Source organism: Saccoglossus kowalevskii, chromosome 14 (assembly GCF_978046115.1).
Source record: "Saccoglossus kowalevskii chromosome 14, keSacKowa6.1, whole genome shotgun sequence".
Lineage (NCBI taxonomy): Eukaryota > Metazoa > Hemichordata > Enteropneusta > Harrimaniidae > Saccoglossus > Saccoglossus kowalevskii.
The window spans coordinates 15,039,793-15,056,952 of record NC_140654.1 but is presented as its reverse complement, the minus strand read 5'-3'; the positions used below and the strand labels follow the sequence as shown (position 1 = coordinate 15,056,952).

The following is a 17,160-nucleotide window of genomic DNA, read 5'->3' as shown; positions in this document are numbered from 1 at the left end:
GTGTAGTTCACTTATTCACTGACTGTATAACTCACTTATTCTCTGACTGCATGAATCACTTATTCACTGGCTACACACTTACCTATTCACTGACAGTATCACTCACTTATTCACTGACTGCATGAATCACTTCACTGCATAGTCACTTATTCACTGGGAGTGTAGCTCACTTATTCTCTGACTGTATAACTCACTTATTCACTGACTGCATGAATCACTTATTCACTGGCTGCATGAATCACTTCACTGCATAATCACTTAGTCACTGGGAGTTAGCTCACTTATTCACTGACTGTATAACTCACTTATTCTCTGACTGTATAACATACTTATTCTCTGATTGCATGAATCACTTCACTGCCTATTCACTTACCACTGAGTGTGTTGCTCACTTATACACTGACTGTATAACTCACTTATTCACTGGCTCCATATTCACATATTCACTGGGTGTATAGCTCACTTATTCTGTCACTGATTAACTCACCTATTCACTCACTGCATAACTGATTCATTTACTGGCTGCATAGCTCACCTAATACAGACTGCAGAACTCAATATTCCCTGATTATATGGCTCACTTATTCATTGACTGCATAACTCTCTTATTCGTATTAACATTATTAGTATTATCATTGCTTTCAATTCCAGTATGCATTTAACATTTTAAAAAAATAGTATACGCATGCGTGAATTTAGATGATACCTCCATTTTGTCTGTCGACTTTATGGCGTTATGGGGTGGAGCTGCGCAAAATGTCAAATTACGAAAACGAATTCTGCGTCCAAAACTGAGTAAGTCGAACGATCTACATATGCAATAGGGTAAGTGGTCGAATCCTCCAATAGATGACTATTGCTCTGTTTTATGCTCTACATTTTAATGTATGTCAATTTGGTCAGACATTCCGGTGTACCAGTACATCGCCAGGAATCGACCGTTTATAGGTGCGTCATTCATATGGTATTATAATGCCAAAAATAAGCCAGTACAGTACATCTGCATTGAAATATAAACTGTATTTTTAGCTACTGGGTAATAACATGACCATCTCGTTTTAATAGGCCATCCGTGCATCTGTATTCCAACGAAGATATCGTAGCGAAATAACGGGTGGGAAAAAGACTGTGATTTCGTCATCATATGTTTGGTGAATAGGTTTGAAATGTTTCAGTAATAAATGTATGACCAATGACCTTGTTTCTATATTTTTTATTGTATTTTCCAAAATGTTGCAAATGCCTTTCGTTAATTCAAACTATTAGTTAGCCGTTGAACGCAAAGCTTAATGCAAGACCAAGTGTATATATTATTATGTATGCTATAATCTTGGCACGGTTGACCGTCCGCACTCAAGTACTAATAATTTGATCATATACAAATGAACTATTACATTGTCTCTAAATAATATGAAAATTAGGTATTTTTTTTTTTACCCGAGAATAGGTGAACGCTATTGCTGTATTTTTCGGAATGTATTGACGGGCGTTTTCCGTGCGTATTTTGTGACCAATTAGCGAGAACCAGCCATTCACACATGATAGCAATATTCGCTGTTATTAATCATACATGTATATGCCCAGTTAACAAAACACCTTACGGGAAACGTTGCCACAGCTGCAGTTCGTGAGGTACGCAATGTAGTAAAAGTCCTGGCGCAACGTTGCCTAGGACGCCATAACTTTCCCACTCCACAATCACCACTCATTATTCATTTGGAGTTTCCGCCTAACCAAAAAACGAAACCTTTTAGCTTTTTCTTTAACTTCATTTCAGATACGGATCGAAATCACGTGATATGTGTAATAATGCTTTGCGTTCAAGTGTTTTTGTTACTTCTTCTCAACAACAAAGCGTAAGTATGAAAGGGAGTATACTCGTACCCTATCCCGTGATTGCACAACGCACCCTGGAATAAGGCACGAATCTAGTCGCCGAGAACAACAACATAACGCTCGCTAGAGTTTTTAGGTTTTGCGATGAACTCTGAATTCTCAAATGGCTGACGTGGGCCCCATTATGTAAATTGATTTGTGAATTGAATTAAATAAAGTTTAAATTTCAAGATGAAAAGTGAGCGCTAAGACAATATTGGTTACCTTTTAAGGTCCGTCCGTTTCTACCGTGAAAGGCGTCATCAAAATGCTTTCAAGCGCTGTGAATAAAACAATAAATAAATAAATCCCAGTTAATAAACTAATAAATGGAATACATCTTTTTCAGAGCGTTACTGCCATTTATCATACCCTTGTACCCGTAGAAAATTTGTCGTTGCGGCGTTAATTTTGTTCGTTAATACCCTAGAAATTCAATTCATTGACGCGTTATCGCTGTCGCTACACTGTACTCCTCTGTGTTTTCTCATACAATTGACCTGAGTACGTGATGTGGCTAGTTTTTGTTGTTGTTTCAATTAATAATGAGCTCGTCAATATGTTGGTCCGTTTGTAACTGAACAGAATAAAAAAAAAACTGAACGGTGAACTGAACGAGCAAGAGATTTTACTGTAATGATGTTTCCCGCTTTCAGGGGCAGAATATGACAAATCGCCTAATTTTTAGGGTATAATCGTGTAAATATAATAATGTTAGTATTTCATCTTTTAATATAACAATCGCGACTTCCCTGCACATTCAATATGCTATTTATCTATGCAAATGTAATATGTATGTTTTTTTCACTAAATTCACTGGTTGTAGTTATCATCATTTTCTTGTTTCTTTTAAAATTGGCAAACTTTGTAACAACCGTAACCGGCGATTTCCTATCACCTTCAAATAAAAACTCTCAACATTCACAACTACACATGACGCTGACAATAATTTTGGCTCTGAATGTGTATATTTGATAATCGAATTTAATTCGAAGGTTTTGAATAAAATTCCTTCCAAGTATTTTATTAGTTCGCAGATTGTCAATTTTACCATCATCGTATCAATATATTAAAAGTCAACATTCGATCAAAATTCAAATATGCTATAATTCGGAAACTCGTATGAATCTACAAAGAAGCGTCCATTGGCGAAATGAATTGTGTAGCGTTCTATCTTATATTAGGAATTCGGTGTACATGGCCTTGATCTATAATTATTGCCATCACAATTGGTTACATAAGACGACAAGTATCTGACCGGATCATGGAATTAAAATAGCGTCGAGTTAGTCCCTTTCGCTGACCGAGTACCTGTGAATGCATTGTTTATATAGATATAACTGATATGCATGGTGTCAATATTAACGTGGAATCACAGTCACTAGGAGAGTGACTGTGGTGGAATGGTTAAATTATATATATCTAAGCCGAGTAAAACTAGAATTCTCCAGACGTCGTTTTCGGTAGTGACATACAATTGAGGTATTCTCCATAAATTACTAAACATTTATAGCAGTGCTTGTTGTCACCGAGACACACTTCGTTTTTCAATTATATTTTAACAGAAATATTAATGTCGGCAATTAATGTAGGCTAAATATATACCAAAAACGGCTTGCTAGTGTTTTTTTTTCAGGCATTTTCCATATTAACTTAATCTCGTAGACAAACAGTAACTTAAAGTTCGCAGTTCTTTTCTATATGACTTATTTCCGGCAATATATACATTGATATAGTAGCATGGTTAACAAGTTATAAAGAAAGTCCGAATTACAAATGCTGCCCGGCGTCCAACGGCGTAACAACGTAATGCTGCACATTGGGTAAAGGGAAAGAAATCGTTGTGCTTGAACTGCTGTATTTTTCAGGATGTATTCACGGGCCAATAACGTCACCAGTCCACAGAGAGATGTTAACTACGATGTGGAATTCGCAGAGAGAAACCGTCTTCTTGATGCCATATTCGACGATGGGCGAACCCTCAGCGCAAGACCCAATGTCAAAGGTAATCAAACTACAAGAATTATAGTTTAAAATGACGCGTGCGTGCAAAAATAGTTTAAGCAGAAGTTCGCGCGAGTTAGAATGATGAAACAAAACACTTACGAATCCAGTAATCCCTTTCGCCCTATCACTAGCTGAATGACTGTCCTGCTATTTGTCTTTTTCATATGTTACACATACGGCGTAAACGATTTAAGTATACCAGCTTTTTTATTTAGAAAACATATTTTTGTAGTTACCTACGTGTTCATCACAATGTTTACTCCAAACGAGGGAGTAAAACAGAATGACTTACGTCATTTTTTTTTTTATTGTTATTGTTATTTTGGCTTAGTTAATTAAAGCGCCCCCAACCGTTGAGTAGCACGCGTTCGAATTTTCCATGTTTTACACACGTTCTATACGTCGCGTGGGAAGAACTTGGTTGGTTCCTTGGCTGGTTCCCGCCTCAAGTGTCATGGCGTATCATAGACTCTCTAGAGGGTGCCGTCTATTCAACTTTCAGTCGAAAGGTTACGGTTCAAGACGTCTCTCCAAATCCATTGTTACGCAATATTGATTGGTTGATCAATGTGGATTTGGAGAGACGTCTCACCGGCAGCTCTGGGCTAAAGGTCAAATACGTCGCCATCTAGAGAGGCTAGACGTACCAAGCATCCTACTTGCCATTAGCAAAGGACGCCGGGAACCAGCGAAGGGATCGAAGAACACGATACGTGACGAGTGTGACGTTTTCAGGCTCGACACATCGTTCCACCAATCATCTGCGCTAAAATTCTTGTGTTACAGGTCCCGTGATGGTCACGTGCAGTGTATTTATAATCAGCCTGGACTCGGTTGAAGCAGAAACCATGGTGAGTGGATGGAACCGATGAAAAACAAAGTAATCATGTGACACACTGATTCAATGTACTTGTTCTTAACACCAGTTTTGAGTGACCATCTTACAACATATATGTTTCATGAATATATTCTATAATCCACACGCTCTATAGATAGATCATGGTAACATGATGGTTACGTCATATGATCGTAATCATCACGTGACCATGATTTAACTAATTTGCATCTCGATTGGGAGTTATCTAAGATCAACGCAATCAATGCCACTTCCTGTCGCCTTTACAGTATTTGGTCTTTATTTTATTTTATTTTTTTTGAAAATACTGGTATTACATTATTCGATAATTAATTATTTTTCCAAGGTTTGACGATTAGTTGAACTTTAATTTGTCAAATTATTTGATCACTATCTGTTTATTTTATCATTATTTCACCTCTATTTGATTTTCCCAATTTTGCCATAAATCTCACTATTCCTATTTTTAGCATGTTCACTTTATGCCAGTAACGATACAAGTCAGTCATTTCATGTTACGTTACGTTACGTTATGAATGTGTGTTTTCAGGATTTTTCGATGACATTCCATCTTCATCAACGGTGGTCCGATGTTAGGCTACAGCATCAAGCGTCAACAGACATATTACTCCATTCCTCGGCTGTCTTAAAAAAAGTATGGAAACCAGATCTGTATTTTAAAAATGAAAGGAGTGGAAGATATCACTCGATAACTACAGATAACCAGGCTATGACTATATCGCAAAACGGTGATATATTCTATAGCGCAAGGTGAGGAAGAAAATATGTCGGCTTTCAATGTCTGAGTACGTCAAGGGATTGATCGTCATTTTATTATCGTTCGCAGCTAGTTGTTTTTCTACAAGCTAATAGGGGACGTAATCTAACCACACTCCAAACGTTGTGTCGTCACCGGAAGCGCTGTCCCAGCACAAACCTGTGTCATATGACGCCTTACTAGCCGATTTTGGCTAAAATTCCGCTCCGCCGCCTCTTTACAACAGTGTTTATACGCGGAACTTGATATTGCTTTTTACAATTTGGGTTGCCTTTGAATCACATATTTTAGTGAAATATTGTTTATAGAGTGAAATATTATTGTCATACATAATTCAATCTTTGAAACAACAGAAACTAACACATAATAACGATAATCAAATTTGTGTTTGAACTTTCGAAAGTAGTTGCGTTATTTCCGGTTTCAACTAGTTCGAAAATAGAACGTCCTTGAGCGCAATAAAATCAAGCGTAGAACTCCATCCGAACCAGACTCTGGTAGCGTAAACTTATTGCAATTTGGGCCCAGTTTGTTCTTACAAGTTTTCTAAGTTTCATTTATCATTATTTAGTAAACAGGTCTCTGAAACGATTTAATATATCCGTAAAATACGTGGCAATCGACGATTGACTTCGAAACGTTCGAAATTTCGAACAAACTCCCGGCACACCTTGCGCGATATGCGTCAGATCGGTGTAAAAAGGACGCCGACCATTCTCCTTCCCAGAGTTCCTTGCGGTTAGATCACCTGCAGCGTCAATGCTCTCGAGAGGAACGGAAGTGAGGGTGCCACCAGTGTTTGGAGTGTGTAATCGAACCGATCCGCAGCGCCCTCTGTGGTGGACGGATGATGCAACTTAGAATAGAAACAATATTCACATTTTTATTGAATTATATCGTTATTTTTCAGAATGAGTTTGACCTTGCTGTGTCATTTACTGTTGAATGATTACCCTATGGACAAAAACGTGTGTCCGATTTACATCTCGAGCTGTGAGTAACATTAATGTGGCATAATCAAACTTCAGACATATCATACATAATATTATGGCCGACTGGCGGCAATTTTGTTTTAATGAGTGTAGCATACCAAGTATATGTAGCTTTGCAGCTTTTTTGTTCGGTATCCTATCAATGCAAATAAGAAAACGATTCACAATATCAATAAACATCTCTGAACCAAAAAAAAATCTTTCATTGGGCGTGTCCTTAGATTAGTTTAAAATTAATCAACTCAATTAATTTGCATAGTTAATTAATTAATTAACACAGAGGAGCATATTCAGTTCATGTCCGAGGTGATGTTTGTTTGTGACATTTGTTCTATACCCATTTTATTCAAGTTTCTTACAACATTAATGAAATGATACTACGATGGAGGGCAGAAGACCCCATGCGTATAACTCAAGAAAATCACCTTGCTCAGTTTGAAATTAAACAACTGACAACGCACCAGTACTTCGAAGCGGTTGGATTAGGTGAGTCACACGAGGGCGCTACATGTATGTCCCATAATGCATTTCGATTAATGACGTCATTTTACATATTGTAATTAGGTCATCATGTCTCCTACGTTTTTGCCAAACTTTGCATACTCTCTATTATTCGCGAAATTGAAATTGAATAGAGCACAGTACGTAGTTACACCGGTTTTAATATGTTCATTTGTTTGTTTAAAACAGAAAACTGGTCATATTTAGTGGTGCGTGTTCACCTCCACCGTCAAATGGGCTACCATCTTCTCACTACATATATACCCAGTACTTTGTTGGTTGTCTTGTCTTGGACCTCGTTCTGGTTACACGCAGATGCCGTAGCTGCTCGTGTCAGCCTCGGGATTACAACCTTGCTGACTATAGCCACGCAGAGCACCGGAGCACGACAAGTGTTGCCCCATATATCATACCCGACGGTAAGCAGTCCATTGCCTATATCGCCTCGTACATTAAAGTGCCTGTGAAATGGCTGCTATTTTCACGCATAAAATTATCCATTGACACACATATATTGATATTTTTTATGTTTCTAAGCATGAATTATTTTTTAAGTGAAAAAATGTGTTTTAAACTCAATCTACGGCAACTTTATTTTTGTGTATTTTAAAACGAGGTTCCTCATTAGCTTCTTATTTGCATACAGAAATTCCCCTTGTGACGTCAGAAGGGGAAGTCGCATGGCAGCTTGCATTGCCGATACGTGTAAATAAGGCAAATTTCTTGTGCAGTTTTCTCGTCTTTGACTAAATTATCACTTATGTACTTGTTCGTCGAGGAGGAATGGGCCATAATGAACACATAGTATCAATTTTTGTTGCATGGGGTTGAGTTAGATGCGAAATATGTCCGTTCTGGTGTAGCTGGTCACCGTGATCGTCACCGGCGCACGTTTGTACACACTGTCGCTGGACAAAATAGGTTACTAGGCCGTCACTACACTGTTTTATTTCATCGATCGTCTGAGTAAAACTTTCAAAATTAAAATAAAAGAGAACATATTTTGACATTCTAAGCATTAGACTATAGTGATCACTATAAAATAATTAAAAAAATGACAAATCACAGTTACTAAATAAATGACAGCCGCGTGGAAATAAATTGAAATTTTGTTGAAATAGGTGAACGCGTCGGGTCAAGATTAGGGCAAGTGCGTTAAAAGCGGCTTTTAATTGGATAACAACAATAATTGAGATCGACACACATACATATAAATTCAGAGTGGATTCGAGTTAGCGTGATCCATTGCGTAATTGTCATAATTATAACATCATATTAAAACTTTATTTAGTGGAAACACATTGACCAAGCCCGGATTCTTATTTCATAAATTATTACGCAGATAAAGCTGCAAGCATGGAGGTAAAAAAAGAACAGAGGCGTGAATTCGAAATTCAACACCAATCACCAAACGATTGAGAAACTTTTAGCCTTCGAAAATGAAAACAATTAGCAGTGTGTAAGGGCTGTGTAATTTCTTGTTTGTCCGACGCTTCGTTTTCGTGTCACTGTCAAAATTATTGCTACTCTTTACTTAACAGGGACTAAATGGTCTCTATAAAACGATAATCAAGATCGCAAAAACAGTCAACTCATTTGAAACACTTGCCGTCTCTCTCTCTCTCTCTTCTGAAATTCGCCTTGGTGATTATGGTCCGGAATCTATTTCTTTCAAAAGTGTTGCGCTAGGTTTATGTTGTCGGCGTTTCTCTTTAAACCTAGTTGTTTTTTTTCATGGACGAGGACAGTTTTTCCAAAAAAAGAAGCTGAGGTTAAGTGGCTTTCGTCCACTGATGCATGGAAGGTCCATGACTGATGTCGCACTTTCGGATCGATTAGAAACGTGTGAATACATACACTATGACTATACGTTTCACTGCAACTGCCCATAACACAACATCTAAAAACTCTCTCTCTCAAAAAAAAATAAATAAAAAAATAGACAAAAAAAAAAAGACAAAAAAACGCCGACCGAAAAATGTATATCGTTTAAAAGTATACTGAACGACCAGTGTTATTACGGCTCAGGGGTATGACTTCCTCTCACATTTTGGCATTTGGTGGCGCACTTTCGGCGAGAGTCGGAAATCCGGAAACAGTCGACCGTTTCAGGATAGGTGGGCGTGGCTACAACACGAGAAATATCTCAAATTTACTTGAATACGAGTAATCATTTTCAGCAAAAAATCAATAACTGCCCATTTCAGTGGGACACAAGTACAGATCTAAAATGGGAAACGTGAGGGTGAGCATTGCACAGGCACTTTAATCCAGTGCATTAGAAACCACAGTCGATTTCAAACTGTGTCTTCGTACATCAGTGTTTTAAATCAATTGAGGGAAAATCTCCATGGCATTTACCCGGCTTTTCACGTATTATAGTAGCGGCATGGCAAATACATTAAACAAATTATATTATTCGCAAATGGCCGTTGAGATTGGATTGAGAGCGACAGAGACACGATGCCCCTCTCCAATCAGTTTAATTCCCATTCTATTACCGTCAACGCGTCGACTGTTCGCCAAGTAAGCATATGGTATTTAGAAGTGTCGCGCAAAGAATATGTATTAACAATTGTGTTTTATTGTTATTTTTCTTATATTCTATTTAGTTACTTAGTTTTTGTTTACGGTTCTGGTAATCGAAAATATCAACAAGGATCTTACTCAATATACTAGTATATAAAAAATCAGTAACAGCCGATCACATCGCACATTTTATACCGACCGACTGGTTGCTCGTGAGAGGAATGATATGTGGCAATAGTTAAATTGAATTCGGGTTTTAATCAGATTGACGCTACTATCCGATCACATTCACAGCACAGTGTGTTCTCTTATAATATGCGCTGAATTTTGTTTCAGGCCATCGATGTGTGGTTGGTAACTTGTATGTGTTTTGCATTCGCCACGTTGCTAGAATTTGCTGTCATTAACTATCTAACCCAAAGATCAAAGGAAAGCTACCCGTGCAGTGATATGTTCAACTGTTCGTGTATGTCTTTGAAGTGTCTAAATAACAAGGTAACACATTTAAAGGGCGGTAGTCGTCGCGCCACGCATGCGCGAGATATATGGGTTTCGTATAAACAAAGATGGCAACTTTCAAGTTGGCTGTTGCGCAGATCAACGACTACAAACTGAAACGTTACCAAGCTCTAATTAGGTATTTTTTTAGGTGATTGGAAGGTATCGAATCGGTGATAGTCGTCGCGCCACGCATGCGCGAGATATATGGGTCTCGTATAAACAAAGATGGCGACTTTGACTGTTGCGCAGATCAACGACTACAAACTGAAACGTTACCAAGCTATAATTAGGTATGTTTTTAGGTGATTGGAAGGTATCGAATGACTCACTAGAGATAATTAGTGCAAGTTGCGCCCAGGTCAAACCCCATACTTGTGATTTCCATTAGATGAGCGCATTGGATTTTGGGAAAATCAGTGTTTATATACAATACAAATGTCGCACATGCGCAGCGCGACGACTGCCGCCCTTTAAACTAATATACCATAATTACAGGCATCTTAATCTACAAAAAAATGTTATTTGAAACGCAGGTTACAGGTTGCAGATCGACAACGATAGCAGATTATTAAAGACTTCCGCAATATGAAACCTATTTTAAAAATAAACGCATTCAATACAATTCAATACATGATATCCATTATTTTTACAGTCAAGTCTGTATCTATGTCGCCGTTGGTGGCGTGCTTTTCCGCCAGTATAAAATAAAGCCAAGCGGAAATGATTTTACCAAGAGTTTTCAAAATGCATGCCAGGAAATCATTGTATCATTTGCGTAACAATTAACCTCTGGGATTGCACTGTTGGTAGTCCTATAGCCCGAGACAAGTGAAGTTATCATCCGAACAACTGAAAAATATATAGCCGAGGCGGCAACGCACAATCGTATAGTCGTTTTTACAGTAACTTTGCAATCATCGGTCATATTTATGCGTATTGTATGTTCTTGTGTATTATTGCAGCGGTTTGAACAAATCCACTGAAATTATTTTTTAAGTGACTGGGGTTTGTACTATAAGGAAATCCGATATCAATTTTTTGTATTAATAAGTCAATTTGCGTAATAATCAACCATTATCAGTATGCATTAGTTTGTGTCCTAATAACTGTTAACAACTGTATCAGCCTATGGCAACCACAACCCGGAAGTCTTTCGTATTTACGCTCTGTGTACGGTCCAGTCCACTGATATGTCAGTAACTGGACAACTGATTTCAGTGTGAATAAATAACATTTTCAGAATAAATAAATAACATTTAACAAATGTAAATAAATAACATTTTTAGCTCCGCTGTCAACTTTGTCGAGCGGAGTTTATCATATGAGTGATTGTCCGTCGTCGTCGTCGTCGTCGTCCGTGTCAACTTTTTACTTTTCGACTTCTTCAAGCCTGAATGCGTTGATACATGATGTATATGCACCTTGGGTAGACCTCTCTTAGATTTGTTCATTTCAGGATGATAACTTCAATTCTTTAATTTTGATGAATATTTGTGTCATTTTTGGTAAAAAGTGATATTTTCGACTTCTTGTTAAAAAATACAAGTGAGATTGCTGTGATATTATATGAATAGGTACTACATGTGGACCTCTCTAAATTTGTTCATTTCGTGATGATATCTTCAATTATCCAATTTTGATGAATATTTTCGTCATTTTTGGTGAAAATTGATATTTTCGTCTTTTTTGGTGAAAACAGCAGGTCCGATTGCTTTGATACTATACGTATTGTTCATTAGTCCCCGTTCGGACGCAGTCCGAAAACGGGGACTTATGTTTTGCCCTGTGTGCGTCCGTGCGTCCGTGCGTCCGTGCGTCCGTGCGTCCGTGATCACCTGTATCTTGAACATGCATGGACCGATTAAGTTCAAACTTCACTCATACATCACACCTTATATGGGACATATGCACATGCATTTTTTTCATGATCCGATTAACGATAGCCGAATAGCGGCCATTTTAAGGCCGAAAATGCATCAAAATCGCACATTTTCACCATTCCGGACCCGGATCTCAGTTATGCATGGACGGATTTTGTTCAAATTTGGTACATACATTAAACATAATAGGACCTTGATGCACGTCATTTTTTTTTTTGGATCGGGTTCGAAATGGCCGACTGGCGGCCATTTTGTTTTAAAGAATTCAGTTCTGGATCCGTATCCGAGACATGTCTGGATTGATCAAGTTCAAACTTCACACACACAAGGTACATCATGTCACAAATATGTATGTGCATTTGTTTCATGATGCGATTAACGATAGCCGAATAGCGGCCATTTTAAGGTCGAAAATGCATCAAAATCGCACATTTTCACCATTCCGGACCCGGATCTCAGTTATGCATGGACGGATTTTGTTCAAATTTGGTACATACATTAAACATAATAGGACCTTGATGCACGTCATTTTTTTTTTTGGATCGGGTTCGAAATGGCCGACTGGCGGCCATTTTGTTTTAAAGAATTCAGTTCTGGATCCGTATCTGAGACATGCTTGGATTGATCGAGTTCAAACTTCACACACACAAGGTACATCATGTCACAAATATGTATGTGCATTTGTTTCATGATCTCATTAACGATAGCCAAATGGCGGTCGCTTTAAGGCCGAAAATGCATTGAAATCGCACATTTTCACCATTCCGGACCCGGATCTCAGTTATGCATGGACGGATTTCATTCAAATTTGGTACATACATTAAACATAATAGGACCTTGATGCACGTCATTTTTTTTTCGGATCAAGTTCGAAATAGCCGACTGGCGGCCATTTTGTTTTAAAGAATTCAGTTCTGGATCCGTATCCGAGACATGTCTGGATTGATCAAGTTCAAACTTCACACACACAAGGTACATCATGTCACAAATATGTATGTGCATTTGTTTCATGATCTCATTAACGATAGCCAAATGGGGGCCGCTTTAAGGCCGAAAATGCATTGAAATCGCACATTTTCACCATTCCGGACCCGTATCTCAGTTATGCATGGATGGATTTTGTTCAAATTTGGTACATACATTAAACATAATAGGACCTTGATGCACGTCTTTTTTTTTTTTCGGATCAAATTCGAAATGGCCGACTGGCGGCCATTTTGTTAAAGAATTCAGTTCTGGATCCGTATCCGAGACATGTCTGGATTGATCAAGTTCAAACTTCACACACACATGGTACATCATGTCACAAATAGATATGTGCATTTGTTTCATGATCTGCTTAACAATAGCGGAATGATGGCCATTTTAAGGCCGAAAATGCATCAAAATCACATATTTTCACAATTCCAGAACCGGATCTCAGTCATGCATGGATGGATTTTGTTCAGATTTAGCACAATGTGTTGTACATATGCAGGTGCATTTCGGTCATGATCTGCTTTGAATGTATATGTCACTCAAATATGAACGGAACGGGGACGTGTCATTGACAATGACTTGTTTTCTAATGATATCATCAGTTCTTTATCGATAAAGAGCTATTGCTCCGAAACGTCTAGCTATTTTCATTAGTTACTGAGGACAACGATTACCGTAACCAAGCATTGTGTAGTATATATCTTTAGTGTAAATTGGTTCTCTTGGATTAATTTGAAGTTTTGGTAGGTTTTATTTTAAACAAAGTTTTTTATCGCACCTGACCTGACCGAGTCTGCGCTGGGACTGCCAGTGTGCAATACTCTTTTCAATGAGTTGCGCCCTCTTGCGGGAAACTCTTATGTGGCGTACACTTGACGTTGCTGCATGAACGCAATGATTTATTTCAAATATTTATATATGCTATGTTTGGCTGTGTAGTCGATAGAGAATAATGTAAACCTTTAGACCTTTTCGGTCTTGTTAAGATACGGCGTGAATACTTGGAAACAGTGTATGTGTTCCAGTCGGCTTTTTAACGACTGAAACAAACTGTATCTTCGTTTCATCCCATTTGTTGTGTTGTTGTTGACATTCTTTTTTTGCGACAATATTCTAATGCAATATACGAATTTATATTACAGCGTGTTGTTGTTGGCGACACACGGCAATCAGCGAGTTTACGATGCCCATCAGACAGGGAAGTATGCATGACATGGAGAACATCGCAACAGCAGGAGACAAGTTATAGTGGAACATTTGAGAAGATAGCTGTAAAGATGGACTACACCTGTCGTTATCTCTTTCCGGCAATCTTTATTTTCTTTAATGCATGTTATTGGCCTGTTTATCTTGCTTTTTGATGATAAAGACGTGAAACAAAAATCATTTTAAAATATACCTAGTTTCTTCTCCCTATATTAGTTTACAAGATGTATTCAAGCCTCGGGCACCAGACTTAAAACTTGGTTGAGGGGTACCACTGATCACGAGCCTTCAAAAGTGTGTTCATTTTCATACCAATGTTTTGACCAAAACCATACCCATAATTATACCAAAGTGCCATATTTTTAAACCTACATGTATGTTTATACCAAATAAAGACAAGATAACACTTTGTTACTTGTCAAATGTGAAATCACAGTCATAGCTCTGTTTGACCTCCCCAGACCATCAGAAACTGGATTGTTGAAGTACAGTTCGTACATATGTATCCATGTCCTGTATCCGTCTGCCACTTTGTATTGAAAATCGGGATCTGAGACTGTGTTATGGTACGACTCTGTATTATATCAGCCATTTCATCGGGGTTAACTGTACACGTGTTACTACTGGTACCATAGTTTAATATGACATTACAGTATACATCCAGCGTCAATATCTAAGATACTGGATTTATAACTATTTGGACAAGAAATAGAAATATTTAAACCTACAATTTTGAAAAACATAACCAATTTCAATGGCACGTCCACAATTAACTGATTTCCACATAGTGCCCCCGGGGGTTCAAGCCCAAGTCTGTAAATCCGAATTTCGTGGAATCAAACGATTACTCTGTAAACGCGCTGCGTTTGGGGATTTCAACTCCCGGGCCGTGTACAAAATTAGACTGTGACTGTTGTTCATTTCATACACCACTCATTGTATCCTTTGACCAAATGAACCCTATACTGTAAAATACTTTGTTTTTGCTAAATTCGCTGAAGAGAAGATTCAGTGAAAATAAAATCCAGCAAGTGTCTTTGTTTTCCTATTTGTTATACATTCAACTTATTAAAAATCAGTCTAGTGAAAATAAAGTCCATGCCCAAAAAGTCTTTTCAGCAAAAATTAATTCCACCTAAATTAAAGTACATTGCAATAGTGAGCGTCTTTCAATGTGTTAAAGTTGATAAGTTGGCCAATTGCGTACAAAAAGCGTGTTTTGAAAGATTTAAATTATTACATATTTATAACTGTTGTTTAAACTGTCTGAAGCACAAACAATGAAGAGAAATGATCCGCATTGTCAAATCTGTTGATTTTTTTTCCTTATTTGTATCGTTAATGTAACTACTAAGTACTTCTTCTATAAGATTGCGTTTCAAGATCTGGAGAGGTCAGTATCACGACTTATTCGAGTCTCTGCTGAGCATCTAGACTGGCAAAGTCGGAACTTCTTTTTTGTTTTACAATAATAAATATAATTAATTGTGTATTTGGCCTTTTTAGCGTGATCGCGAAAACTAGCGTGACAATTAATTATATTTATTATATAAAACAAAAAAGAAGTTCCGACTTTGCCAGTCTACTGAGCATCTTATGTACTGCTGATCTGATGGTGCGCCCTCCGCGGCGAGAACATCATCTAACAGAGGCGAATACTCGTATTCTTAGGAGGGTCGGCGAAGAGGTATTTTCGTAAGCTGTAATCATTTTTTTATTATTTTCATAATAATGTAATTTAAATAAATAAAAAACGTAAATTCGTAGACATGGTCAAGGTGAAAATCTAAACAGCTATTTTATTCGTCCGTAATTTGTACAAAGATATTATTTTTTGTAAGCGTATAAAGCACTTTCCACATTAAATGTTGCAATTCGTAAGCAATTTCCAAATTTGATTCTTAAACACAAATTATCAAATATATAAAAATGGAATTAGGAATTTGCTTAATCTTTAAAGTGTAAAAACATATATTTTACTGTAAATGTAATTTTCATATTATTTCATGTAAAAACGTAAAATGCCTTTTTTATTTCTTGTAACATGTACCAGCTATCCCCTTTGCCCCCCTCCTCTAAGAGCTGTAAAATGGGATTTTCAATTGTAATAATATTGGCATGCGTACGCTATGCAGTTTATTGTTTATTAGTTTATTGTTTTTTCGAAATGAGATTGCTGGTTGTTGATTATGCTGCGGCCCTTTCTGTCATTTAACCTTTGACCCTGTAGTAATCCTGATTTATGTGATTGTTTACATTGCCTTCAATACCTTACAAACAAAAAAACGATAAAGATTAGAGGTGGGCGCAAATAAACTTTATTGTGTGAGGGTAACGCTCGAAACTTGTATTACCTAAACAGGCTGTCATGTTTGTATGGCAGTTTTGATTCAGAGTAGAGTCAGTTGATCAATACAAGAATGTTAGACAAATAGCCTGCGTTTGTTAAAAAAATAGAATAGAATAGAATAGAATAGAATAGAATAGAATAGAATAGAATAAAATTAAATTAAATTAAATTAAATTAAATTAAATTAAATTAAATTAAATTAAATTAAATTAAATTAAATTAAATTAAATTAAATAAAGTAAAATAAAATAAAATAAAATAGAATAGACGAATTTAGTAATATAGTTGATAACTTTTGGAAGATGCATTTTAGTCAACTGATTCTGAAGCATTACCAAAGCATAGCATATTGTCCTTAACTATGTAATAACATTATGCCAACATTTTAAATTCGTTCCTACAATACATTGCATGATTTTATAATTTTCCAGACATCCCTATGATTTTGACCCCTATGTGAATAAAATTTATCTGCAATTCAATGTTGTGTAATACCATAACGGTTTCCAAATGCTTTCTGAACAAAGCAGGAGGAAAATAGCACAACCATAATAATAGTAGTTATATAGTTTCAGAACAAGCCTACTTGAAGTACCCCCCCCCCTTATCAATATTGACCACAGCTTAAAATATTCTAGTTCTGGTGGTACTCACATTGAAGTGCTATATGTATATGTGCCGCCAAAAAGGGTCCCAAATTCACCACT

At 37.1% G+C, this 17,160-nt stretch overlaps 1 protein-coding gene across 1 annotated transcript; it reads left to right on the top strand.

Moving 5' to 3' along the window:
• The first annotated feature begins 719 nt into the window (after positions 1–719).
• On the top strand, positions 720–15,869 carry LOC102809143 (glycine receptor subunit alpha-2-like). The gene is made up of 10 exons (XM_078012728.2): positions 720–825; positions 1,778–1,856; positions 3,744–3,880; positions 4,669–4,733; positions 5,289–5,509; positions 6,427–6,509; positions 6,860–6,994; positions 7,199–7,428; positions 9,875–10,033; positions 14,040–15,869. Exons 2-10 carry the CDS (start codon positions 1,810–1,812, stop codon positions 14,256–14,258), a joined length of 1,296 nt encoding a protein of 431 aa, XP_077868854.2. The 5' UTR covers positions 720–825; positions 1,778–1,809; the 3' UTR covers positions 14,259–15,869.
• The last annotated feature ends 1,291 nt before the right edge of the window (positions 15,870–17,160 follow it).

Coding starts and splice junctions, on each gene's coding strand:
- LOC102809143 (XM_078012728.2), top strand. CDS start 1,810: ATGCTTTGCGTTCAAGTGTTTTTGTTACTTCTTCTCAACAACAAAGC. Junction 6,995..7,198: donor CTTCGAAGCGGTTGGATTAG/GTGAGTCACACG, acceptor TGTTTAAAACAG/AAAACTGGTCATATTTAGTG. Junction 7,429..9,874: donor CCCATATATCATACCCGACG/GTAAGCAGTCCA, acceptor ATTTTGTTTCAG/GCCATCGATGTGTGGTTGGT.